Below are 27,284 nucleotides of genomic sequence, written 5' to 3'. Positions count from 1 at the left end.
TTTTAGTGTATCCTAATATGTACATGTCCCTGAATGTTGATTTTAAGTAAAATTTTGTATTGCTATTGACTTTGATTAACAGACTTTTTTTTGTACACAAACACGCACCCACACACATACACACATACATCAATAATAGCATCAACTAAGAATGTCAGGTTCAGAGGCTGAGGATACTCGTTTTTGTTGGTTTATTTTTCCATTCAACCATATTTCCTGAATGGTTTACTATGTAAAAAGTAATATTATGTTAGACGTTGGTCATCAGAAGCTCACTTGTTTCTGATCACACTGTAAAGATTTTAAAAATATTAAGAGATAGAAGCAAAGTCTTTTTTGGTTAACTATCAGTACTTAATTTTAGAAATTATTTAATGACATTTTCCACCAAGTTCTCAAACAGCCAGTTGATATTATTCCATGTTTTATGAAGCTGCATTTTTCCCCTCACATTCATCTTTTATTAATTTTCTTCTGAAATGGTATATTAGACAGTGTGGTATTTCACACTCAAGAACTGACTGCACCAATAATCTATTCCAAGTCTTCTTACGTACAGCTCTGTACAATCTCCCTCCAACGCCACACAAATCTCCTTCCAGCCTCTATCCCAAACTTGGCAAGACGATAGGATTCTTTTCTTAAAGTCACCAGCAAGAGGAAAGCACTTTAAACCAATGCCATCTAATTAGAGGGATTTTTAAGCACATGCTTCTGGATTAAGTAAAATTCAATTTTTAGTTTCAGAAAACTAGAAAACACAAATCAACTGGAAATAATTTAAATTAAAAAGAGAAAAAGACCAGTTTAGATTTAAAGGTCTCCTAGAATCTTTAAATTACCCATCTTCTTGTACATGGCTTCATTTAGAGTGATCTGAAAAACATTACTAAACAAGTTGATTTAAACCCTTAAGGGAATAATTACAACCAGTTACACAGAAACACTGCTTTCAAATCCACAGATTTATAGTTTATTATAAAAGGCATAAAATGTTCTCCTGACTGGCCAGTGCAAATCTAATAGAAAACAAAACTTCAGTGGTTTAATGTCCATATCACCCAAGAGATATGTAGACATTTAATGAATTCAATTTCTAAATAACCTGCATGACTTCCAGTGGCCAAATTTAAAATTACAAGGGGAACATTTTATTCTAAGACTAAACACCTGCAATTATAGGTATGTTAATTTGGTGTTTGTTTTAGAATTAACCTACTGCCACCCCCCACAAAAAATATGGTTTCTGATTACAACCCTTAATATCATAAAAATGTCAGTACTGATATAGATGAATCTGGCACCAATCAATCTGGTTTACATATTTTTTAGTGAAAATAGAGTTTTAATCTACTCATCTGATCAGAAGTACAAACATTTGATTTTCAACAAAGAACTGGCACCTATATATAGGTTAGATACACATAGACAGACAGATAGATACAGAGAAGAGAAAGAGACAGACAGACAGACAACAGACAGATAGAGAGATAGAGAGAGAGAGAGAGAGAGATACATACACACATATAATTTTCTTGTCAACCCAAAATACAAAAGGTACTGTAGTAGTCTATCAATGAAATTTACTACGGGATTATTAGAGGAGTGGTAGGAAGGAAGAGTGATCAATTAATCAATACGCATTTATTAAATATAATTGATTTGGCACTAGAGATACAAAGTCCAAAATGAGAACATCCCCTATCCTCAAGAAGCTTACATTCTTCTGTATGTGGATGGGATAAGTATATATAAAATGTATATAAGAAGCATGAATAATAACAAGGTACTTTTAGGGTGAGGGAGTAGGAGCTTGGAAGTAATATATATCTATTATACATATATAGATAAGTATATGAAAAAATACTCCAAAATGTGTTTTTATATAACTAAAAAGAAAAAAGTTTCCAACTTTGCTTCTCTAGTCACATACTGCTCTAACTGTTCTCATTTTTTAATGCTTTAGAATTAGTATACACTAATGGAAGTCAAATCCCCAAAAATCATGAACACTGGATGGAATCTTTCATATGGTGAACTCACTAACTATATGGGGCATATTGAGTTTTTTAAAATAAGGAATCCAGGGGTTCTCGTTAATAAAGATCTGAGGAAGATCCACCCCTGTAGCCAACTCTAGCCAAAGTTAAGAAGTAGAAAAAGATATTGGAGTCCTCCTCACACCACTGTCTTTTCAGTACTGAATCTCTCCTCTCTTCTAGCATTCAGATCCTCTAGAAAGAAAGGAAAGGAATCTGAAAAACTAATTCATACACATATCCTTGGAAATGCAGCACTGCCCGACATCAGAACCACTCATCAAAAACACTACAGAGTCTGTTTATGCTATATCTACTCAAGAAATATTCTTCAGAAAAGAGAAAAAAGACAGAGGCAGAATCTTTCATTAAAAAAAATTTAGTTAGTGGCTAAGACAATATCAATTTGCTTAACCACAGTACTCATCCAAAGTAGCCAGGAACCAAGACAAACCAACTAGACGTAGTAATCCAAGCATACAGCCAGCAATATTAATTTAACCTAAATCCCCAGTGCCAACAGCATCCAAAGGAACACAGTGGGGGTGTGAGGAATAAGGGGAGTCTCCTTGATGTTCCCTTTCAGTTTTTGGAATTTGGCTGTCATGATTATGATTATGATTGTCTGCTGGCCACAACTCCTTCTGAGCTAAAGTGAAGTACACCTGCCCTGAAACTGACAGCTGGCACACAGGAAAACCAATCCATCCCACCCAAAGCTCTTCTCTTGAAGAGTATTGTGCTGTTTTCTTCTCTTGAAACCTTCTCCTCTGCCTTCCCAGAGCACTGTTTTCTATTCTAAACAAAATGATGTGTTGCTAAGAAATGGCCAGTCTTCAAATAGTTTACATTTAGACAGAAAGAAATAAAGCACTAAGAAATTATAATTTTTCTTGCCTTTTGTATGTCTATAGTCCTCTTTATCTCTTGAGCTAACAACCTAGTGATTTATCCTAAGTTTTTATTTTCTCATCATTAGTCTGTTGTTGTTGAGTTGTTTCAGTCATGTCCCAATTTAGAGACCCCATTTGGAGTTTTCTAGACAAAGATACTGGAGTAATTAGTCATTTCCTTCTGCAATTCATTTTAAAGATGAGGAAACTGAGGCAAACAGTTTAAGTGACTTTCTCAGGGTCACAGCTGGTGTCTAGATATTAATTCAAGTCTTCCTAAGTCTAGGCCAAGCACCTAGAACTCCTTTTATCTTCTTTGACTCACTCTCTCTGCTCCAGCATCTTTTCTCCCTCTCCCATCTTGATCTCTTTCAATGATTTAGATCAGGGGTCGGCAACGTATGGCTCTTTCTGCAGGAACCATAAAGTCAGTTTTTTTTTTCAGGTGCTGTTACAGGAGCTCACGCTGTGAGCACTGTACGGCTCTCACGAAATTACATTTTAAAAAAGATGGCGTTTATGGCTCTCACAGTCAAAAAGGTTGCCAACCCCTGATGTAGATACTTCTCCTTCAAACCCTCCACCTTCCAGTAGATCAAACCTGGAAGAGAAAAATCTGTTGGGAGTCTGTTTAGGTTTGCATTATTTTGTAGCCCCTGTGCCTTCACAGTGTGAAATACGAGGAAAAAACAGCCAGAGGTGCAAAGAGGCAGAACACCAAAGAGAAATCAATTAGTTTGAGAGTTCCAGAGCGCTCTCAAGGAAAAGAAATCCTACTAAGAAACTGTTTACGATTTGCATCAGGAAAAGTAGTGTTCTTCATTATATTTTGGTTTGGTTTGCTTAATTAGATATAGGCAAAGTGTATTGGGAAAGTTCATAGTTTATGCCCTATGAGGTTTCAAAGCAACTGGGTCTTGCTCATCAAAGCCTCCCCTTTAATGGTATATGAGACTTGTGTGGCAGATGGAGGAATATTTAAGGTTATGAGTTTTAATGCTGATTCCTGTACAAGTGTGCTATAATTTTCTTGGGTAAATCTTTTAGAATTTCTTTTTTCTCTCAAGACAGAGAAGTACTCTAACCGAGTATTATATGAAAGAAGAAAAATAGCTTAACTTTGCATACAGCAGTCCCATTATCCAAGTGTTTTCTACACATTCTCTCTAGCAGAGAGCATGCTCAACGGTGATAACATTTGTGATAGATGTTAGAGAAAGGAAAACAGGACCTGTGATCATGTATCCACCATTAACATAAGAGGAAGCATTTACAGCTTTGATCTCTACCTCCTTTGAGCCTTTCAATGAATGGATTTACTGTATGTGTCCTATGTCCAGGTCTTGGTCACATTGGAGAAGGGACTATTCTCTAAAGCAATAGCAATGTGGATTAGTGTTAAAAGAAAAAAAACAGAAAGCATAGCTAGGAGTAGAGTGGTTTGACAAGAAGCTCATTGCCTCCAATTAAGATGCTCCCTATGGCTTGAATGCCAAGTTTCAATAATATATGGAATAAACAGTATATTAAACCTCAGAACAGTGATCAGGTGGACCTTCTCCTTTTAAGATTTTCCTAGTGAGTGGATGAGAATGCCACACCACTCTGCAAAGAAATGGGGTCAATGGAACAATTTTTCTTTTAAAAAAGGTTACCAGGAAACTTGTGCTAGGGAAATTTTTTTAAAAGACTCAAAAAGTCAAATTAGGAAGAACACAAACATTCTGGAAGGATCCTTAAAAGTAAATAAATGAATGAATGAATAACATCAGCTTCTAGAGCCCTGAATTAGCCAAGGTATGACTTTGCTTATGAGAGCCATCCATTTCTGCAGGGGAAGTGTTACACAAGAATGGAATCAGGTGCAGCTCATGGCTATAAGGCCTTAGGTTTCAGGTATTGCTATTTTCACATATGGTGCCTGGTGGAACAACTAACCCATATGCTTGAAGGCTCCTCTCTCCATTGCAAATGGCCCTGAGATGGGAAGGGGGTAGGGGTGGGGGAAAAGTGAGAAATCAGTTCAATGATAATGTGTGCTCCTAGCTTAAGAAGCTAAGACTAGGAAGAAACCAGGGAATAACAAGAGAAATGGAATCTAAATCCCTACTCTTTCCACATGTGAGCTCTTTTCTTAAAAGAGAATATCATATGGTCCTAGCAATTCAATTTATGACTACAATTGGTTTGAGAGAAGAAAAATTGTTTTTTAAACCCTTACCTTTTTTCATGGAATCATTATAAGTACTGGTTCCCAAGAAGGAGAGCAGTAAAGGTCAGGTGATTGGTATTAAGGGACTTGCCAAAGGTCACACAGTTAAGAAGTATCTGAGACCAGATTTGAGCCTAAGGCACCCACACACACACTCTAGGTCTGACTCTCTATCCATTGAGCTGGCTAGCACCCCCTTAAAAATTTTCTAAAGTTTTTTTTTTAAGTTTTTTTAAGTTTTTTTTAAGTTACTGTGTTGTACACAGTAACAACAATGATGTAGGAGGATCAACAATAACTTAACTGTTATCAGCCAGGCAAGGATCCAGGATAACTCCAAGAAACTCATGACAAAAGGACATCCAGCTGCCTTACAAGGAACAGATATAGTTGGATGCAAATTGAAACACACAGTTCTTTATTTCCTCTAGGAATTTTTCCTCTAGTATAAGCAATATGTGTCTTCTTTCACAACACGAGAAACACGGAAATATCACATTACCTGCTTTCTTGGGGAGGAGGTGGGTGGGAAGAAGAGAACGTGGCTTGCAAAATATCAGAAAATGAATATTAATAAATTGTATTGAGATGTAATTTTAGGGGAAAATGTTTTATAATGAGAAAAAAGTTTCCATTGACTGAAGAGCCTCAAAGCTGAATTGTGTTACCCAATACGGAAAATGATAGGAAGGGACTCTATTGGTAGCAGAGAGAACACTAGACTGGGAGTAAAGGGCAAATGATTTCACTACTCCAGGTGTGGGCTTTTTTCTCCTTAAGAGTTCAGTTAGTTAAATCAGATGTTTAAAGTCCTTCATAGCCCAAAGTAAAAAAACTATTGACTGACTTTGTTGCACACTATGGTTTCTATCATCCAAATCTCTTTTATACCATTAGAACTCTACTTTTAATGATTGTGAAAGTTAGTTGAAAATCATTAAACATATTTTAAGCACAACTGGCATAAAAAGTAGAATCTTGTCGTTTTTAGGGCTCTTCAATTTTCAAAGCATTTTCATATACATGATGAACAAAAGAAAATTTGTTGTCTTTCCTTCAAAACCTAGTTCACTTCCAGATATCCCTTTTTCATCCTTCTAATCACTTGTGTTTGCCTCTTCATGGTCATCTTTACCTCCTTATTCTCTCTCATCCTAGGTATCAATTGTATCAATTGACTGCTAAGTCTTACCTGTTTACCTCCACTATATCTCTCATATCTATCCCTTTATCTCTACTGACAAGGCCACCATTCTAGTTCAGGTCTTTATCACCTCTAGTCTAGTACTCTTCCAATAGTCTCTTGATTGATCACCTGCTTCAAGTCACTTCCCATTCCAATCCAACTTTGGCATAGCTTCCAAGGCTATATTCCTATAGCATAAAATGGATCCCTATTATTCCTTCTAAAATCAAACATGAATTCCCTCTTCAAAAATCTGACTCCAGCCTGATACTGAACATTATTTCTCCCTCCCTCCACGCCCCATACCATGCGATCTGTAGCCTTGCCAAATGATTCTCTTGCTATTCATCATGCAACTTTCTTTCTCATGTCTCCATACCTTTTCATGGGTCATATCCTTTGCCTCTCTTCTCACTTCTACCCTGTAAAATGTTGAGCATCTTAAGGTGAGTTCAAAGTGCCACATTCTTCTTGAAGATTTTCTTGATGCCACTAGCTACTTGTACTTCTCCCTGAAATTATCTCGTATTTTATTTACATTATATATGTAATTATTATCTATTTTTGTTGTCTACATGACTTTCATTTTTGTCTGTTTCCTCATCATATAGTGCCTAGCACATAGTAGGTATATAATAAATGTTTATTGATTAATTGATTAATATTTGCTTCTCTGTCACCCCACCAAGAAACCTGTAGTAGTTTTGTTGCTAGACAAACACAGCACCACTTTTAGTTGGCTTGTATTGGCAGGAAATCATTTAATCCTGATAACAGTTTGGAAAATCTACTTTTCTAAAAGCATCTCTTCTATTGAAGAGAAATGAATTCACATATAAGTAGAAAAATCAGCTTGAACATTGGCAGTCCTACAAAATTTTAAGAGCTTGTTTCGAAGTATGGAATTAAATACTTTTTGTTCCAGCTAATTCAGGTTTGGACTTGTCAAAGCAATAATCAATACAACATGGAAACAAAAGGCAAAATCTGAAAGCCTTATTCTGAAGCAGGTTCAAATTGTTAAATAATAACTTGAAATTGCTCTGAATTTCTGGATATATTTTAACTTGTTGCTATCTTTCATTGTTTCAGTCAATATGCTGTCAAGAATTCCAGATTTACATTAGTTTTTTTCAGGATGCACACACTCTCACCTTATCCTACTCTTATCTCCCAGTGCATTTTCATTGGCTGTTCACCATGCTTGGAATTCCCTTTCTCCTCATGTCCTGCTCCTGGCTTCCCTGGTTTCCTTCAACTTTCAGCTAAAATCCCACTTTCTGCAAGAAGCCTCCTCTGGTCCCCTTTAAAGTGTCTTCTCTCTGTAATTCTCTCCACTTTATTATTTTTCTTTAAAAAAAAAACGTTTTACCTTCTCTCTTAAAATCAATATCGATTCTAAGGCAGAAGAGTGGCAAGAGCTAGAGATTAAGTGACTTGCCCAGGCAGTTAGGAAGTGTCTGAGGTCAAATTTGAACCTAGGTCTTCCTGATTCTAGTCCCCCTGGTGCTCTATCCACTGTGCCACATAGCTGCCCCTTCCAATTTATTCTGAACGTATCTTGTTTGTACATGTCTGTTTTTACATTGTCTCTCCCACTAGACTGTGAGCTCCTTGAGAGCAGGAAACGCATGTCTGCCTGTCTTTGTAGTCCCAGCACTTAGCACAATGCCTGGCACATGGCAAGCACTTCAAAAATGCTTGCTGACCACACACACGCACACACACACACACACACATTCAAATGAAGTGATCTTTAACAATTTAAGTAATAATCAAGCATCATTTTGACTCGAGTCTTTTTTAGGTATCTATTTGGTTTGAAGTAGATACTGCTTATGGGCTAAAGATGTAATTTAATAATAGCCTATTATGAACCAAGCATTGTGCGACCAGCTTTACCAATATTATCTCATTTGATCCCAGCAACAATCCTGGAGGAGATAATAGTTGCTATTATCATCCTCATTTTACAGTTAAGGAAACCAGGGGCAGAAAGCAGATTAAGTAACTTGCCCAGGGTCACATAATTAGTAAATATCTTAGGGAGGTTTTGAACTCAGGCCTTCCTGACTCCATTTTGCTACCTAAACACCTCATTTATGGATTCCTGGACAACCTTGAGCTCCCATGCCACCAACAAGCAACATAACTTATTTTTGGAACAAGGATGCACTTACTGTGCTTTCAAATGCCTATTACATGTTTTGAGTGGGTTTGGGAAGCTGTACAATGCCTGCCTGCTTTTCCATTCATGCAAAACAACCCAAAAGCATCCCAGATTTTTGAGGTGGTCAAGGCTATTTGCAGCTTTGTGAAAAGGATAACAATGAGTCTGCCTTATAGTTTAGTATGAAGCTGCAATTAAACAGCAGACATGAGAGCACTCTGAAAAGTACAAAGTTCTATATAAATCCAAGATTACGAATACTTATGTTATTATTATGGGAGGATGTCGGCTATGAAATAAGCAGTTGAAGGGAACATGCTGTTATCAGAAGCTCTTTCTGTTTATAACTGAAAATAGGAAGCCATGATATTTAAGTACACTGAAGTAAAAGGACATCCCTGGAGCAATAGCAGAGTCCGACTCCCCACCTTTCCTCCACTGACAAAGAAAGAAAACATTTTCAGAAAAAAAAAACATATCATTAGAGGGCAAACTCTATTTAGATGGGAGAGATGAGGTTATAATCAAACTTTTTAGTTGCTTAATGCATTCTAGTCTTCATTGTTATTCCCCGAATAGCAATGGCCCTACCTATAAACTTAAGGATAGCTAGGTGGTACAAAAATGGATAGAGTGCTAGACCTGGCGGCCAGAAGATCTGAATTCCAATTTGACCTCAGAGACTTGATAAATGTGTGGCCCTGGGCAAGTAGCTTAACCATGCTTGCCTCAGTTTCCTCATCTGTCAAAAGAACTGGAGAAGGAAATGGCAAACACTCCAGTATGTTTGCTAGAAAAACCCCAAATGGAGTCACCAAGAGTTGGACAACCCTGAAATGACTCAACAACAATAGCTACAACCTGTACCAATGGAATAAGATGACTCATTTAGTTCTATCTTCAATCATGTGCCATAAAAATAAAAATAAAAATTTAAAAACAATTCATTAGCCAAGAACACTCTAAACCATGGCCAACCTAAAATAGCAGTTGAAAGTTATGTAAACTATCCTAGCAACTGTAGAATTTTAGAAGTCCCCATTATGGGTAAATTTCCCATATGGGGACTTCTAAAATTCTACGGTTCAACAGTTTAGTGTTGGTTCAAAGTGTATGTGGGAGGAGAAAGCAGAGAAATGGCATCTTTTCCAGGTTAATATTTCTCCATAGTACACTTTAAACAATGATAAGAGGCAAAAGAGAAGACCAACTAATCAAATGAGCATCAAATGTGTTGCAGTTGAATGGATTAAGTAAATGCTGAGCACAAATGAAAAAGACCCAGTTAAAGAGCTCAGCTGTGACAGTCCATCAAAAACATTCCTGGATAATAACAGACTGGAGGCAGGGGAAACCTTTGTCCTTTGGATTTCAGGCAAATTCAAAATTAAGACTTAAAGCAGTTCCTCCTTTTCTCTTTTCTCATTCTCAGAACACTTTGAATTTCTCTCTTTTCCCCCAGCTGTCACTCCAAGCTTATCTGGGAAATATCATGGTGGGCAGAGAATTAGCTAAAGGCCATCCTTTTGTGTTCACATAAACTTTGTGCCTCTGTGGGAGAAGGAAGGAGGCAAGAAGTTCTGAGAAAGGCAAGATATTATAGGTAAACCTTGACAATCAGTAGGAGTGATAATAGTATAAAAGCCCCATGGTCAAAGAGGAAGCTTCAAACTTGTAGCAGAGATTTCCTGTCAATAAATTATGATTTCACAGAAGGAAATCAAAAGCTTTCATAGCCTTTGTTTTCACTGGACATAAAAATCATTCTTAAAGGAAAATTTTTAATTCTTAAATTCATATGGAAGTTTGCAAGGAAATCAGATAAATTCTGCCAACTTGCCACCTTATCTTTAGATACAAGGCTTTTTTAAAATTAATGTGCAAAAAATAGGTGAAAAGTTAAAAACGTAGACTCTCAGCTTAAGTAAATTGGCTTTGGTGCATTTTTATTTAAAATCTGAGGATTGGTTTAAATAGAATTTTTTTTAAATGTCTTGAATACTAAGAAGTGAAAATGTCTATATAGAATGAAGGGTAAAACTTTGAAAATACCACACTACCAATGATCAAGAATATATTCTCTCTGGGAATACAACTTTTGAAAATTGATCAGGAAGACTCCTAAGGACCGACCCCAATGTCATCTTTAAAGAGAGAAGTATAATTTGTAATCAGTTTCTCTAAAACTTAATCTAACACAGGAGATCTGGCAATTATTTTTGTCTTACAAGTCAAAATATACCCACAAAAATATATACTCATTGACTTACACTCTTCTGTTTTTCTGAGATTCTAAACTGGGGTGGGGAGGGGAGAAATGGCCTTTGGAAACTTCGCTATTTCTTTCTCAAGGTTTCAGGCAATTATTATTATATGTATTAATTAAATGAAGGAATGATCCACTCCAATAAGTTAAAGAGAACTATGTAAGTTAATTCAGAAGTGACTTTCCAAGCTCCAAAGGGAGTTAGCACATGGCTAGGATCAACCCTGGTCAAAAGATAGAGGTCCTCTAACTTTGTATTTTCCATTCACTCACCTCTCACCTCATGATGGCATTATGCCCCTTTTCTGGCCTCTTTCTCCATTCCCTCCCACCCAGCATGCATCTCTGATCTTCTCAGCTGCCAATTAGTTCCCAAGGAAGCAATTCTCTTATACAAACAGAAACTCTTCTCTCTCCCTTGAATATTTGCATTTTAGTAGAGGACTATAGAGGAAGCATCTAGCATTAGGGGCAGAGTAGATGCTGGTAAGGGAAAGAAAGGAGAGGAGCACCAAGGAGACCTTTCTGATACTCCTCAGTTGCACCATAGACCAGTATACATACTGAGCAAAGAGCAATGTTTTTCATTTATACATGGAAACCTGTTTAGAAAGCCTATCTAAATGTGATAACTCCCTACTAGTCACGAAGACCGCTCGTTCATGAAACAAGATGGCTTTCTCCTATACGAGGTTTCCTCTTTCCTTTAAAGGCATTTCAACTATCTTTAGTTTTGTTGCATGTTAACCCCAGATGAGTTTTACTCTTCTGTGAAAGCCACTTACCTTAGGAACTAACACAATCCTAATGGTTGCCCAACCAAAACCACAGTGAGAAGGGAGTATTCACATATTGCTAATGACTTTGAGATAAAGAATGTATGACTAAATTCAAAGGATGACCCTACAATCAGCATTTGGTGTCTGCAATACATGGACATTAGCATGGTTTTAAGTTGTTGCATGATAAACAGAGCAAGTATAGCATGGCAGAAACACAAAAAGGATTTTGTTTGTTTATACCTTTAAATATACACATTTTGGATAGCTCTATTTGAAAATGAATGCAACTTCTATCCACATCCATGTATAGTTCTATCAATTTACACACCAAAACTAACCACCCATCCAGTGGGGGCTTAAGAAAGGTTCCTGAAATAAAGCCATCTTTGGGGTTAAGCACTGGGAGTCCAAGAAGCATTCCTATTCATGCTATACAACAACTTGGGTTAAGAGTGGAGAAAAACAACACCCTACAAGCAATGACCAAGGTTCTGAAATTACTCAGAATTTAATTATCTGAGCTTGAATTTACTTTGGCAAAATCACAACCAGATCTTCAACCACATTTACCCCAAAGACAACACCCAATACATTGCATCCCCATGTTCTTCACCATGTTAACTAAGGAAGTGTTTCATCACTGACTCAGAGCTAAAGACATGACTTGGACTGAATCACCAACTATTGCTTCCTGAAGCATGAAAACTTTCCCTTTGGGTCTGCTAAGCAACTGGCAAACAATCCCAACCCTCCCTTATCTAACTTAAGCCAGGAAGATGCTTGACCATTGCCCCTAAATGTAAGTGAAGTCCGATGGTTTTGTTGTGAGTACAAACAACATGAGAGAGGGGAACAAATGAGAACTCTGGCCAGTTGTCTTGGATGAAGAGCTCTTTAAGGAAAGATAGCCTTTCTGTTTTGACTAAGGACCCAAAATTTCCAGCAACTCACTGAGGAAAGAGAACAAGGTAGTCTGTCAATGACACTTTGACATTTGGTACTTCCACTTCCTCTCCTCTTACCAGTTTCTTAACCTTCTGCAATATGATTTATGCTTTCAACACTCAACTGAAACTGCTCTGTCCAAAGTCTTTAATGATCATTTAATTACCAGATCTAATGACCTTTTCTCAATCCTCATCTTTATTGAATTGTTTACAGCTTCTGACACTGTGGATTAACTTCTCCTGAATATTTTCTCCTGTTTAGGTTTACACTTTCTCCTGCTTCTCATATCATCTGTCTGACCACTCCTCAGTGTCCTTTACTGTATCTTGCTTCAGGTCATGGTGTATCTCTTCAAGACTATTCTAGACCTTCTCTTTTCACTCTATACTATCACACTTAGACATCTCATTGACTCCCAGGGGTTCAACTTTCCTCTCTCTACAGATGATTCCTAAATCTGTACATCCAGCCCAACTCTTCCTTCTGGGCTTCTGACCCACATTCCCAACTGCCTCTAGACCTCTCAAATATGTTCTATAACCATCTGAAACTCATTTTGTCCAAAATAGAACTCACTATCACTTCCCCCAAACCTTCCCCTCTCCTCAATTTTCCTAGTACTATAAAAGGCTCCACTATTCTCCTAGTCACTAAGGTTCCCAATTTTGGTGTCATTGTCTCTTCATTCATATTTACTCTATATAACCAATCTTTTCTCAACTCTTTTTATTTCTCCCTTTGCAAGATTTCTCATACACCCCCTGCCCTTCTTTCCATTCACATAGCTAGCATTCAAGGAAATGCCCTCAGAATCTCTCATTTGGACTCTTCCATATAGCCTCCTACCTGGTCTCTCTGCCTTAAATCTCTCCCTATTCCAATTTTTTTCTCCATTTGGTTTCCAAAATGATTTTTTTGAAGCACAGATCTGATCATGCTATCTTCTTACTCAATAAACTCTAGTGGCTTCCTATTATGAATACAAATATAAAAGCCCTTCACCACGTGACAACCATTCTAAGGCTCCAACCTTCTTAAAAAAAAACCTTACCTTCTGCCTTAGAATTAATACCAAATATCAGTATCAAGGCAGAAGAGTAGTAAGGGCTAGGCAAAGGGGATTGTGACTTGCCCAGGGTCACATACTTAGGGTCTCAGGCCACATTTGAACCCAAGACCTCTCATCTCCAGGCCTGGTTCTCTATTCATTAAGGCATCTTGCTTCCTCTAGCTCCAGTCTTTTTAACTTTACCCCCCTTCACATACTCTATGATCCAATTACACTGGCCTACTTGCTATTCTTTCAAGACTCAGCTCAATCCCACCATCTGCAGAAGGTTTTCTCTAGACATCCCTTTCTACAGCTCCAAGACCTTCCCTCTTGAGATTACCTTCTCTTTATGCTATATGCATCTTCTGAGGACTGTTATATGATAAGGAGATATATATCCCTCTCCCTGATGCTTTTAGGAGCTGAAGCTGAGTGACTATGGAAATCCTTAAGTGTCAACTCTAGTTGTGGTAGTGAAATACTAAGGACCACTTAGGTATATTTGAGATGAAACTGCTACACCCAACTTCAAAATAACAGTGTCCCAGAAATAAGTAAATTAAAGAAGAAACTATGGTTCAGATTTCACAATTCTTCTATCTACTTATTCCTGGTTTAAATTATGGATAAATGCTAAATGACTGCGACTTAACTTTTAGTTTGAATGATCCCTCTTCCTTCAGATACCCAAGGATATGTTTGATAATCCTTAGGGTAAAAATGACATCCACTTAAGTAAGTTTCAAGATTTAATGATAACAGACTTAGGGAAAGGGGAACAGGAACTGAAGGAAAGAGGTATAAAGGGAATCCTTGGCTAAAGCTATAGATGATCAGGTGATATCAACTTGAAGGTAATCAGGGTTTGAGATTAAGAGTTGAAGAGGTTTATCTTTCTCAGTTGCAACCAGGCTACTTTAACCTGAACCAGGTTGTTTGATAGTATTGATGTTGCTTCTTCTTAGATGATTAATTAATTAGGATTTATAGTATAGATTCACACAGGATTAGAAACTAAGATATTTATCAGTATTGGCTGCTTTTAACCTAAATTGATTTTGGCCTACCCAACCAACCAAAACCTCCCACCAAAACCCTTCTCCAAATTGAGAGAGCCCCTTCAGTCCAAATCCTGCTTTTTATACTGCCCTCAGTAACTGGCTTTCCCTTCCTGGCTCATGCGAATCTCCAGTTCATTCCAAGTTTCAAACCACTAAATGTCAATCATTCTGCTCTCCATTTTGCATAGCAGAAATGATATTATAGCATATAGTGATATACATTATGCCTTGCTTATTAGAATGTGAGCTCCTCAAAAACAGGCTCCATGTTTTTTCCTATCTTTGTGTTCCCAGCCCTTAGGATAGTATCTGCATACACTGAGCACTTAATAAGCTTGTTGGCTTCTTGGCCAAATCTGGCATCTTAATTCCTGAGTGGAAACTTTGGTTCTATCAATGGAGAACCATACACTGAATTCCAGATAGAATTAGCAAGAACACAGAGTTTTCTTACAGCTCTGCTTATATTATTAATAACAAGTTCATTATATAAATAATCCATAAGAAGTAATACATCTATAGGACAAGGAAGAGGAAATAAACATTAGAAGAATTGGAGGAGGTGTTCTTTTTTTTTTTTTTTTTTTTTTTTTTGCTCTTTAAGGATTTTTTCTGTAAGGATTACAATATCATTTCTCCTTTTATAAATTTAGTAGTAGGTAGGGCAGATATTATTATTCCCATTTTACTGATGAGAAAAATGTAGTTTAGAGATATTAAACAACCTGCTGAGGGCTATATAACTAGTGAGGAATATAAAATTAGGATATTAACTCCAAGTCCAAAATTTTCCCAGTATACCATACTGCTTCTCTATTGTATATAATAATTACTGGGGCAGCTAAGTGGATGGAGCACCAGGTCTGGTTTGAGCTCAAATCTAACCTCAGACACTTCCAAGTCACTTAACCCCCATTGCCTAGCCCTTTCTGTTCTTCTGCCTTGGAATAAATACTTAGTATTGATTGTAAGTCTGAAGGTAAGGGCATTAGATAGATAGATAATTAGATAGATAGATAGATAGATAGATAGATAGATAGATAGATAGATAGATAGATAGATAGATAGATAGATAGACAGATATGATAATTACTATTACTAAATCGTTATCACGGAGCTCAAATTTTCCATAATCACTATTTGACCTAAATTGGCCTTATTTTCTTTCTATCTTGTCATAAATCTATATTTTATAGGACTTGAGGTTGGAGAACTGAGGAATCCATGTTCGCTGGCTAAAGGACTCTTAGTACGGTCAGTCAATGTGTTTTTCATTTTAAGCTAAGTAAAAAACAGCTAAAAGAGATCAAATTTGACTTACTTATTTAAAAATTTGCATGCTGAAATTGTAATCTTTTCCCTTTCCCATCACTCTACAAAACTCATGAATTCCACAAGTCCACTAGTTTTATTCTCTAGGGCCACAGAGGGCTAAACTGGGAGAGATGGGTAGAAACTGAAGGAAGACGTATTTCTGCTCAAATATGAGGAAGAACTTCCTAACAATTACTGTTACCTGAAAATGGAATGAGCTTCTTTAAAAGGAAATGAGTCCCCCCATCAATAGAAATGTTAAGAAGAGGTTGCCATTAGTAGTAGTCAGGAATGCTGGAATTCTTGTTTCATGTGATGGTTGGACCAAATAACCTCTCTAGTCCTTTGCTACTCTTAAATTCTATGCTTTTATGATTCAACCCATTAGTGACCTTCCTCTGGGTCTTTATATCTCATAGAGCACAAGGACTACTAACTCAATGGGCTATGTGTTGAACTGGATGCCATAATATAAACAATATTCATTTTTTCATCCATTTGATTTTTCATGTTTATATTACTGAACCAATCAGTTCTGAGACACCATGAATCTTATGAAAGAGGCCCTGCAGTATTTCAGAGCTCCATGCCACCAGCATATTCTAAAACATATCCTTAATGTCTAAAGTAAGTAGCTTCTTCTGCAACATAAGCTACTTTCCCTCATTTCTTACTCAGTGAAAATGATTCACCTTTCTATATCTGGAGTTCTCAACCTGGGGACTATAAACTTGGTTTAAAAAATATTTTGATAACTATCTTTCAATAAAAGTAATTTCTTTTATAATTCTATGTCTTCTATCTTATGTGTGTAAAACTGTTAGCCTGAGAAGGGGTGTAAATGTTTCACCAGGTTGCAAAAAGGGTCCATGACACACAAAAATAATAAGAAAACATAACATTCTATCACATCCTTGAAGATTCTAATTGTTTCCCCTCTACCTTCTCTTCTCTAGGCTAATCATCCTCAGCATTTAGAACTTCCTCACAGAGTTTCCTAATCCTTAAATTATTTTCCATTTCCTTTGGACCCTACAAAAATTCTCCACATCTTACTTTAGTTGCAGGGCCCCAAACTGGATACACCACTCTAATAAATGCTTCTTTGCATGTGGAAAAAGTTGTAAAGTGAGTTTATAAACCAAATACAAAGGAATTCACATGGAAAGAGCAGAGAGCTAGCTAGATGCATGAATGCCATTAAAATAGAATTCAATGGCATAAAACTTAAACCATAATTCACCAGAAATATTTCTTACTTTCCTAAAAGAAAATGTCAGTGCCTTGTAGTATCTGTCTTCAACACGCCCATGATACAAAATGGGAAAGCATGTAAAACCTGATCATCATGAGGAAACCTCTGAATATGCCCTGAATCACACACAACATGATTTCATAACACCTATAGACTAGAGAAAAAGTTAGTATGCTTAGTTCATTAGCCTTTCATTTCTTTTTCATGATTTGTTCTTTTCCTATTTGCTGCTTACCAATAATTCAATTGTATTTCATTAAGGAGGTGACTAACAGAACCATCGATTAATTCTATCCAACCCTACACAAAGCTGAACCTAGATTATCACAATCATTTTTGTGGCCCAAACTCTCTTTCTAATACTGTGAGAGGAGGACATCTTTGGGGTCTCAGTAGGAATGAAATTTATGAGAATGAAGTCCAAATGAAGTAATATGTCTATAGGACAAGGAAGAGGAAATAAACATTAGAAGAATTAGGGGAGTTTCTTTCTTTTTTTTTTTTTGTCCCTTAACTTTCTTCGGTACTAGGTTATCACTAGTCAAAATTTGGTGATTCCTCAAATTTTGTAAGGTATGGTGAGGTGCTCTACAAGATTTAAGACCAGGGTTGAGGAGTAAATTTAAGTCCCTCATTCCCTTGTCTGCTGGAATCAAGGGGTTTGGTGGAGGCGATGCATTTAGTTTCCAGAGAGAAGAAAGATGCTGTTCACACAGCTCTTCTACTCACCAGTCCATGCAGCAGCAATGGTGTTGGCTTTGAAGGAAGCCAACTGTCCTGCTCTCCCAGCCAGAGGTAAAGAATTGCATTGGTGGCCACTAGAGGGAGGAGGATTAGGAATACAGTAAATTGTTGGGAAAAGGCACCCATGAAAAATGCACATGGGACAACCAACACATCACCAACCACCACCTAGCAGCTACCTCTCTGAGTGACCTCTATGGGGTTGGCATATACCATTAACCCAGAGACCCAGTCACTGCTGAAGGTTTCCCAGTCTTTCCCTTTTATCTTTTGGGGCTGGCGGGGAAGAGAGCCTAGATTGGATCGTGAGAAGCACACATACACATACATACACACATACACACACCCATACACTATCATTGCCCACCCCCACCCCTTATTTACAGGAAGTCTCAACTATGCTTTAGGATTCTTGCTTATTTCCTTACTTAAACCTTCTGATGTCCTTTATCAAGAAAGCTCTCGAGAAAAGCAAACAGCCCAACTTCAAGATAGTCTTGGGAGAAGCATCAGCAGAGAGAGACACTCACTGTGCCAAGATGTATTTTTACCAACAAATCTGTACAAATTACATGAAGTTGAAAACAAACGAAATATAATATAATGAAAGCAAATTTTCTTTTGCTCAAGGATAGCTTGAAGCAGACCTGCAAGAGATGTTTTAATTAGCTCCTTACACAAACACAAAGCACAGCCCAGAGTGTGTTGGGTCATCCATCCTGCCCTTCCATTGGGCTGTCTAGTGGGGATCTTACCTCCAGCACAAGTAGCTGAACATTCTGACCAAGGCTGATGATTCCATGCAAAGCCAACTTCATTGTCTCCACTGCCGGTGCGAGTGATAGGAACGTTGAATTTATATCTAATCCCCAAATTCTGTTCCTGAAGTAGAATCTGACATTGAAAACAACTGGTTAAGCTACATTTAAAATAGTAAGTACAGTGCCACTCTTAATGACAATTTCAACTTGATCTCTTTCGACTTGTTCTGTGGATGGGCGATAGGGGAAAAGTTATAAAAATAGGCCTTAATAATTCTTTGAAATAGGCCCAAAGTAAGTTTGAGATAACATAGATATATGCTGATTTTTTTTAACTTCCATTATGAAGGTGATTGTTTTCACCCACCACTTGTATCTGGTCAGTTCTATTAACTTTTCTATTTACACAGAAACATATTAATCATGTAATCATTAAAAATTCACAGATATACATATTATATTACATATATTATATCCTTATGGAACAAATATTAGACATGAAACCAGGAAACCTTGTCACTGTCAGAAGATGTATACCCTTGGGCAAGTTGCCTGGCTTTTATATGCCTTAATTTCCCCGCCTATAAAATGGGAATAGTACCCACTCTCTTCCCATCTCAAAGGAAGACAAAATACAGAATAGATTGATCAGTTTACCATGATGATGAGATTTTCTGAGGTGGGACCAAGGGCTTCCAGTGACTCTGGTTCATCAGTTGGCCTCTTGTAATGGAAAGCTGTTCCAGCAACATCAAACTTCCTTGGCCAGTCTATAGTCCAAGCACCATTAATATAGTAGTCATCTCCTTCAGATTTTAAAGCTTAAAAAGAACAAGTTAACAATTCTGAAGTAGCAGTTAATCTTGTGCCCCTGGTGTCAGACTATACATAATTATCATTTCAGGTAAGAGCATACAGAATAATCTAGTACCATTGAATTGGTCCCATTTCCCTGTGGAACTGGGACTTTGAGACATCTGCAATATCCAATTCAAAAATATCTCCCTCATGAAATAAGCAGAACCAGGAGAACATTGCACACAGTTATATTATACAATGATCAATTATGAAAACGTGGATATTCTTAGTAATGAAATGACCAGGAATAATCTTGAAAGACGTAAGAAGGGGAATACTATCCACCCCCAGAGAAAGAACAGTTGGACTTGGATAGATGTGGATCAACACATACAATCTTTCACATCAATGTATTTTATGGTTTTATTTTGGGGCTTTGGTTTTGTATGAGTATTTTCTTACAACAGTGACCAATATGGAAGTGTGTTTTGCACAATAATAAAAATAAAATATAAATATAGTTTAATTTTAAAAAACTATCTCCCCCTCCTGAAGAATATATACCAAGAAAATATGTTTTTAACCATTAAGTAATTTCATTAGGTTTGTTTTTTTTTAACCCTTGTACTTCGGTGTATTGTCTCATAGGTGGAAAATTGGTAAGGGTGGGCAATGGGGGTCAAGTGACTTGCCCAGGGTCACACAGCTGGGAAATGGCTGAGGCCGGGTTTGAACCTAGGACCTCCTGTCTCTAGGCCTGACTCTCACTCCACTGAGCTACCCAGCTGCCCTCATTAGTTTTTGTTATAAGTTTTAAATATTCTACCCATGTGCTCAAATAACCAAAGAAAATGGAAAGATAACTAGATGGTCTTGGGATATCCAATTTCCCAAAATCCTACCTAGGTTCCTTCTAATTACAAAATATTTTTCACCTTCCTCAACAATCAATTAGGTAGAGATATTTAAGATTGAGAAGAGAAAACTCCAGGTGGGCATGGCAACTTACTTCAAATATTCAAAAACTTTTCATGTGTAGGAGGCCCAAGGCCTGGACAAGGAAGAAAGTTATAATGGACATATATTGTTGGCTTGATCTACATAAAAATACCCTAATAATTAGAACTATCCCAAAATAGAAGGGGGGTGTTACAAGAGGAAGTTCTCTATAGCTTGTCACCAACTTGGACTGAGGATACCCAACCACTTATTACAGATGTTGTAGAAAGGATCCAGGTTTCTAGTGGGATTAGATAGCCCATGAAGTTCCTTCTAATGTTAATGTCAAGGTTCCATGAATATCCATTTCCTTCCCTTTCTACTACCTTCCATCTTCACTCTTTCCTCTGATATACTGTGAAAGTAAGTTTAAATTTCTTAAAGGAATTTGACTTTTTGGCACATGGACATGTCGCGATGAATTTAAAGAAAATTGATTCTGTTAGGTCTTAGATTTGCTTTTATTTGAGTGTGAAGCATTACTTGCTAAGGTTTTACAGTCTTTCTCAAAACTATATAGGTCCTTCCTTTTAAAAATAAAAAATGAATAAAAATGAAAAAGGACAGCCACTATTTGCATTCAGATGGCAGAATGGAAGCATCACTCGAATATGACACAATAGCTAGCCTCAATTATTTGAAGGTTCGCCAAGCGAAAAAGGCATTAGATTTATTATACTTGGCAGAACGTGGAGTAATCAATGGTTGCAGAGGAACAGATTTCATATTTTAGCACATCTGTGGAAGACATTCCTAACAAATAAAACTATTCAGAACTGGTTGTGTTGTGAAGGAGCAGGTTCCCCAACATTGAAGGAAGCTGTATGAATGCTTAACAGGATGGTAAAGAAGACATTCCTCCTCAACTATGAGTTGGACTAGTTGACTTCTGAGATCCCTTTTAGCTCTGAGCTCCAGGTTCTGTGACTTACTTGTGCCTCAGTTTCCTCCACTACTAGGAAAAAATGGAACAGGTGCTGGAAAACACCTAATCAACATTGCCATAAAGAATTTCATAAACATGGCAAATGTTTTACAAATAAATCCTTAGTAACAACTACTATTTCCCAGAACTGAAAAATGCCTGACTTGAGAATTGTGTTTCTATGTTGAGGTTGAGATGGCATGGGAATAGCCTAGGAGATGTGGAATAACTGGTAAAGAGTGGTAATAGAAAAAAAAAGCAAGGTGGAGAAAAGGTGCTAGAAATTGTATTTCTATTCAGGGTACTGCTGGTGCAGGAAGCATTCTGTATGAATTAAATATTTAGGAGATCACCAGATCCCAGAAGTCTCACCTACTGGCGGTCACAGAATCATATGTCTTACCGTGCCAGCATAGCAAGTGAGATTTCTGACTAGTGCTGATCAAGGGAGGGACTGAAATGAAACCCTGGCCAATTAGAAAATCTTAGGGAAATGGTTTAGACTGAGCTTAAAAAGGCAGTGTATGAAGCAGGCACTCTGCCATTTGGGGGGGCTTGTGAAAGGAACTCTCTTTTAGCCCTCCTGGCACTTATCTATATAAGCCATTTCTGGCAAGCAGTGTAGTAAGTAGTTGGCCAGGCAGGGATCAGTGCTGGTCTCTTCGGCACTAGTCCCTTCCTATACTCAAGCCCACTCCTTGGTTGGCCTTAATTTGTCTGGCCTGACTATGTGGTTAGCTGAGCCCTTGGGGAATCTAAGACCTGATAAAGCAGAGGTAACTAGGCTAGGCACTTTGAGTTAGATAATCTGGAAACTTTACTTATATCTTTCTTTCTCCTTACCAATAAATACTTATCAATTTAGTACAAAGTCTCCAAGATTAATTTTTATTCATAATAAATCCTAAATTCTTGGGTGAAAGGAAGGAATCTTCTGAGTTAATAGAAGGAAGAAAGGACCCAACATTCTAGAAGAGCTGACTGGAGGGGAGAGGGTACCATTTTGAAAGCACCTTTATAATACAGATTTCACAGGAGACAGTGATTGAGCTTGTAAAAGGAGGGAGGACTTTCCAATCAGCTTTTTCCAATAACCTCCACTATATCCGTTGAGTGGACACAAAAGCCAAACCAGCAGACAAAGGGGGTTTATGTTGCTAATTCTTCATTCTTTAAACAGTTTAACTTGTGATTGTGTAAAGCAAGTGACTTAGTAACCTGAGACATAACAGTATCTACCCCAAAGCATTCTCTTTCATGACACCATGTTGCTTTCTTCCCATCTCTTTAGTTCTTGAAAACTTCTTACCAATGTAGTTTTTTGATACAGCCACCTCTTTGACTTCAATGTGAACAGAACCTCTAGGAATCTGCACAACTTCCATGTAGCCTGCAACAAAAAAGCAACTGTAATAAGCAACTGTTTACATATGAAGCCTCAATCAGAAAATAAATCTTACCAATGACTCATGAAACTTTGTATATTTTATAAAGTAGGTACTGTAATCTCTCATCTAAAATTATTTTTTATCAGCTTTAAAGTAAGGACAGAAAATTTATTCGAATGGTATATTATTTCTCCCTTTACATACAGTCCTGCATACTCTGCCCTGTCAATATGTTAACTTTAAGGGAACTAATTCAGTAAGATCAAGACACCAACTTCTCATCCCCCAAGAAATAAGATTCTTGTATTAAAATACAATTATTCAAGGGGCAGCTAAGTGGCTCAATGGATAGAGAGCCAGGCTTGGAGAGAGGAAGTCCTTGGTTCAAATTTGACCTCAGACAGTTTCTAGCTCTGTGACCCTGGGCAAGTCATTTAACCCCCACTGCCTAGCCTTTATCACTCTTTTGCCAAATAACTGATATCAAGCATTGATTCTAAGATGGAAGGTAAGAGGTTTTGTTTTTTTTAAGTTATTCAGTGCTTGGATATCCCTTGTACTTCTTAGAAGTCTAAAACACTTTATTGGCATCTTTCAGGCTTAACAAATTATGTTTTGTTTCCTATTTCAACAGCAGCTTAGATGGTGCAAGTAGACAGAGCACTGGGCCTGGAGTCAGGAATACCTAAATCCAGAATTGGTTTTAAATACTTGCTAATAATTTTGTCCTGGGCAAGTCATTTAAACCTCTGCATACCTCAGCTTCCTTAGCTCTAAAATGGGGATAATAATATTACTTGACACTCAGGCTTGAAGTGAAGATCAAATGAGACAATATTTGTAAAGTACTTAGCAGAGTTCTGGCACACAATAGGTGCTTAGTAAATGTTTGCTTTCTTCCTAGTTCTCTGTTAATTTTTCTTTTCTAAACTAAATAGATTATGATCTTTTTTGAGGGTGAGGAGTTTATCTTGTTTCTAGTAGGCACTTAATAATGCTTATTGGATTGAACTGAAAATATGAAACCAGAAAGTCAACAACTTGAATGAAAATTTAGTAAACAAACAAACAAAAATTATCTTTGACAGCATGCCTATACTATGAAATGAAAAAGTAAGGGAAGAAACAAAAATATTTCTGAGGTTTGAGAAAATAAGGAAGGCTTATCTATATACACTCACCTCCTCTGGGCAATGAATCATTGAAAAACCCTTCAATGGCATCACATGTACTTCCATCCCCTCCACAGACTCGACATCTATCTTCCCTAGCATCAGATCCCAAAATATTGTCACAACCTACATGCTAGAATCAGAACAAAATATTCAGTGTGTTACCAAGAAGGTTTCTTGGACCCAAACCCCCCAAAATGTATATAGTTTTCTTTTTTGCAGCAAAAAAATCTGGTGTTACCACCATCCTTTTACTTCCAATCTACATGTCAACAAATAAGTCTTGAGCCAATACTTCTCAGGAAGGAAGAATAAATAATTCAAGAATTCTACAAAAGTGAAAGGCTATAATTCTATTCTAAACTCTCTTTTTTTCCTGACATCTTTCTACGTAAAGTTCTATGTCTCCATTCCCACTCAAGCCCTCAGACACACGTCATGACTACATTTCCCACCCAGTCAGCAGTAGTCTCTTCTCTAAGACAACAAGGCTCTGTCTTAATCTCACTGAAAAGAACAAGAGTATGAAGTAAAAAAATTGACTTTGTTTTGAAATGATGCGTCTATATTAGATTGAACAAGAGTCCAGAGGTCAACTGCCACCAAAACCATGAACAATTTTGTCACAGCCCCATCACATTGTTAAAACTTAGACGTGACAATCACATATGGGATACATCTTCTTTCATCACCATTTGGTGATGAGGAAGCTAAAAGTCTAATTTCCAATTTGATCACTTAAACTCTCATTTTTGTGTATAGAAGGAAGGCTGTTAGGCACTTTTCAGGAATTGAATTTACAGGTTTGAATGTCAACTTTGAAAAACAGTTACTTAAGTTGTGGCTATAAATTCTTAAACCAGCTGTGACTATCTTGCAAGGGGTGACAGAATTAGGGTGACAGATACATTGAAGCCAGGTACATTGAAAATTCTGATTCAGGATGTTAATATAAACTAGCAACTCTATCATCAAATGCATAACAGTCTATTTGAGTCGAATAGGGTCCTCTATAAGGAAACTGTGTGAATTCATTTACCCATCAAGCCACAGACTCAGGAACTGAGTTTTATGCAAGCTTCTCTTCAAGCAAAGAAAATCTTATTGAAACATATTGTTACTTTGGTGAATTAAGTCTTTACACTTTCCTAAATATGATAAGTTGACTTCAACCCAGATCCTAGAAAAACGGCACAAATGCTAAGCAGGTCTGGTTAATTCTTAAAGGTAAAATATCTCAATAAAGTAAAAGTTAAGTCTTGAATAAACACCACTCTAATCCATTCAAAAAGGGGCAGAGGAGAAGGAAGAACCTGAGAGCAGTCTCAAACTCTGAGAAAGAATGAAGAATTATGGCATGAGGCAGAATCAAATGCTCTCCCAAGGCAGACATATGGCAACCATATGACTAAGAGCTGAAGTGGAAGCACTTCCCACACCAGCTTTTTCTGCCATCTTGTTTGTAAACAATATTGAGGAATAACAAATTATAGTTTCAAAATGTTTTCATAACTCTTACAAAACAATAGCACTGTAACTAGGGCATTCCAACTAATTCCATTTGTATGGTTGTTGAATACAAATAGGTTATTAAATACATGGGCCAAATTCTACCTTCAGATGTATGTATATGGTGCCCAGTGGTTTTAATGGGAACTATCTGATTCTCTTTGAAGATGTACTTCTCTTTAATATTGCTAAGGGTGTAGAGAAGGGGGGAAAAATCACAAAAATAGCAATTAACTCTTATTCTCCTGCCTCTCCCTTTCCCCCCCCCCTCATAAAAGCCCCACCAAAGTAAAATATAATATCTGAGAAACCTTGCATTCTCCATTGATACAGATATCCAGTGAATCAGCATTGCACTGAGTTCCATCTATCACTGCAGGGGCACGTTCCGTGTAAAAATTGTAACCTTCAGCCAAGCAGTTTAATGCACAGGGCTTCACCCCACCTGGACAAGCACAGCAAGTAGGAGAGAAATCAATTAAGTAGTCATTCTAAAGAAAGGGTAATTTCAGTATCAGCTCTGCCTATTGTGCGATTCTCATGGGCATCACATAGCACCTCTTGAATGTATATTCAGATGTGTAGGTCTCTTAACTTCCTTTCAGTCTTTGCTAGAGTTTCTTGTTTGCCAAATGGGGTCCATATCCTCTCTGCCAATACAACCCTAGGGACCTGCTAAGCAGCTCTAAGATCTGACATCCCAAGTATTTTTAGCATAAGTTTTCAGCATGTTGTAGGTCAAAAGTGCTCACAGTAAAGAAGCCTGCCAGTTGGGGAAAAAAAATCTAATGAAATAAGGTTTATAGGAAAAAGGAGATAATTAACTTTCTAGACAGGAAGTTCTGTTGAAGATATTGCCACTTGCTATTGAAGTTGGTGAGATCAAGTACAGAAATATTGTTTCACCAGAACTACTTCTTCTAAGGGCAAAAAAGAAAAACTGTTTCTTCCAGGAAAGGATAAATAGAACCTGCACCTGCCTTAACCCTCTCCTGTCCTCCACTGTGGCTACAATATAGAAGTGGTAGATTAGAGGAAACTCTTTGATTCCATCTCCTTATTCCATTTTGCATCATCTACATTCAGCACATTGCTTTGCATAAAGTGCATGCTTAATGATTTTCTTGAATGAATTTAAGCAATTATTGAAAAAATCAACATAGAACATACATTTTTACCTTTAAAAACTTGGTATCTTTTATTCATTTTAAAGGATGAGCCCCCTGGAGCTCCTGTGAAGTTTCAAATTGTTCCTAAGGCTATATGCATTTAGGAGAAGATAGCACAAATAAAATTCATTTTTAAAATGGGCAACTATTGCACATCAGAAGACTTCGATCTATTTGGGTTAAAGATTTATTAAATGTCTACCGTGTCTAAGGTCCAGTGCTAGCCACTGGAGATGGACTTTTTTCCATTACTCAGCAAATGAAAAAACAATTGTTTATGTGTAATATAGTATCACTAAGAATAAGAATGATAGCTATTGTGATTAAAAGTTGTTGTTGCTGCTGTCTCTATATTAGAGAAAAGAAGCTGATCCTCTTTTCTGATATTACCATTGCTCATCTGGACTACTGCAATAACCTTCTGGTTGACTCCCCTATCCTATGTCTCTCCCCATGTCAGTTCATCTTCTAGTCAACTAACAAAATGATCTTCCTAAAGCACATCTGACAAAAGCATACCCCTATTCCATAAGCTCCAGGGATTCCCTCTTGCCCCCAGGATCAAATATAAAATCCTATGTTGATTGCTTTATGTTTTTAAAATCTTACCTTCTGTCTTAGAATCAATCTTAAGTATCAGTT

General features: G+C 37.2%; 1 protein-coding gene across 1 annotated transcript in view; it reads right to left on the bottom strand.

The window, feature by feature from the left end:
- Window positions 1-27,284, bottom strand: part of ADAMTS6 (ADAM metallopeptidase with thrombospondin type 1 motif 6) — a 346,468-nt gene that overhangs the window by 46,794 nt on the left and 272,390 nt on the right. The window contains exons 16-20 of the mRNA XM_044663590.1: window positions 25,785-25,918; window positions 23,974-24,097; window positions 22,714-22,794; window positions 19,340-19,503; window positions 18,677-18,815 (exon numbers count right to left, since the gene is read on the bottom strand). Coding sequence (XP_044519525.1) covers window positions 18,677-18,815; window positions 19,340-19,503; window positions 22,714-22,794; window positions 23,974-24,097; window positions 25,785-25,918 — 642 coding nt within the window. The remainder of the gene's footprint in view (window positions 1-18,676; window positions 18,816-19,339; window positions 19,504-22,713; window positions 22,795-23,973; window positions 24,098-25,784; window positions 25,919-27,284) is intronic.

Source organism: Gracilinanus agilis, chromosome 1 (genome assembly GCF_016433145.1).
Source record: "Gracilinanus agilis isolate LMUSP501 chromosome 1, AgileGrace, whole genome shotgun sequence".
Taxonomy (NCBI): Eukaryota; Metazoa; Chordata; class Mammalia; order Didelphimorphia; family Didelphidae; genus Gracilinanus; species Gracilinanus agilis.
Note: the sequence above shows the minus strand (reverse complement) of the source record. Positions and strands in the feature narration are given on the sequence as shown.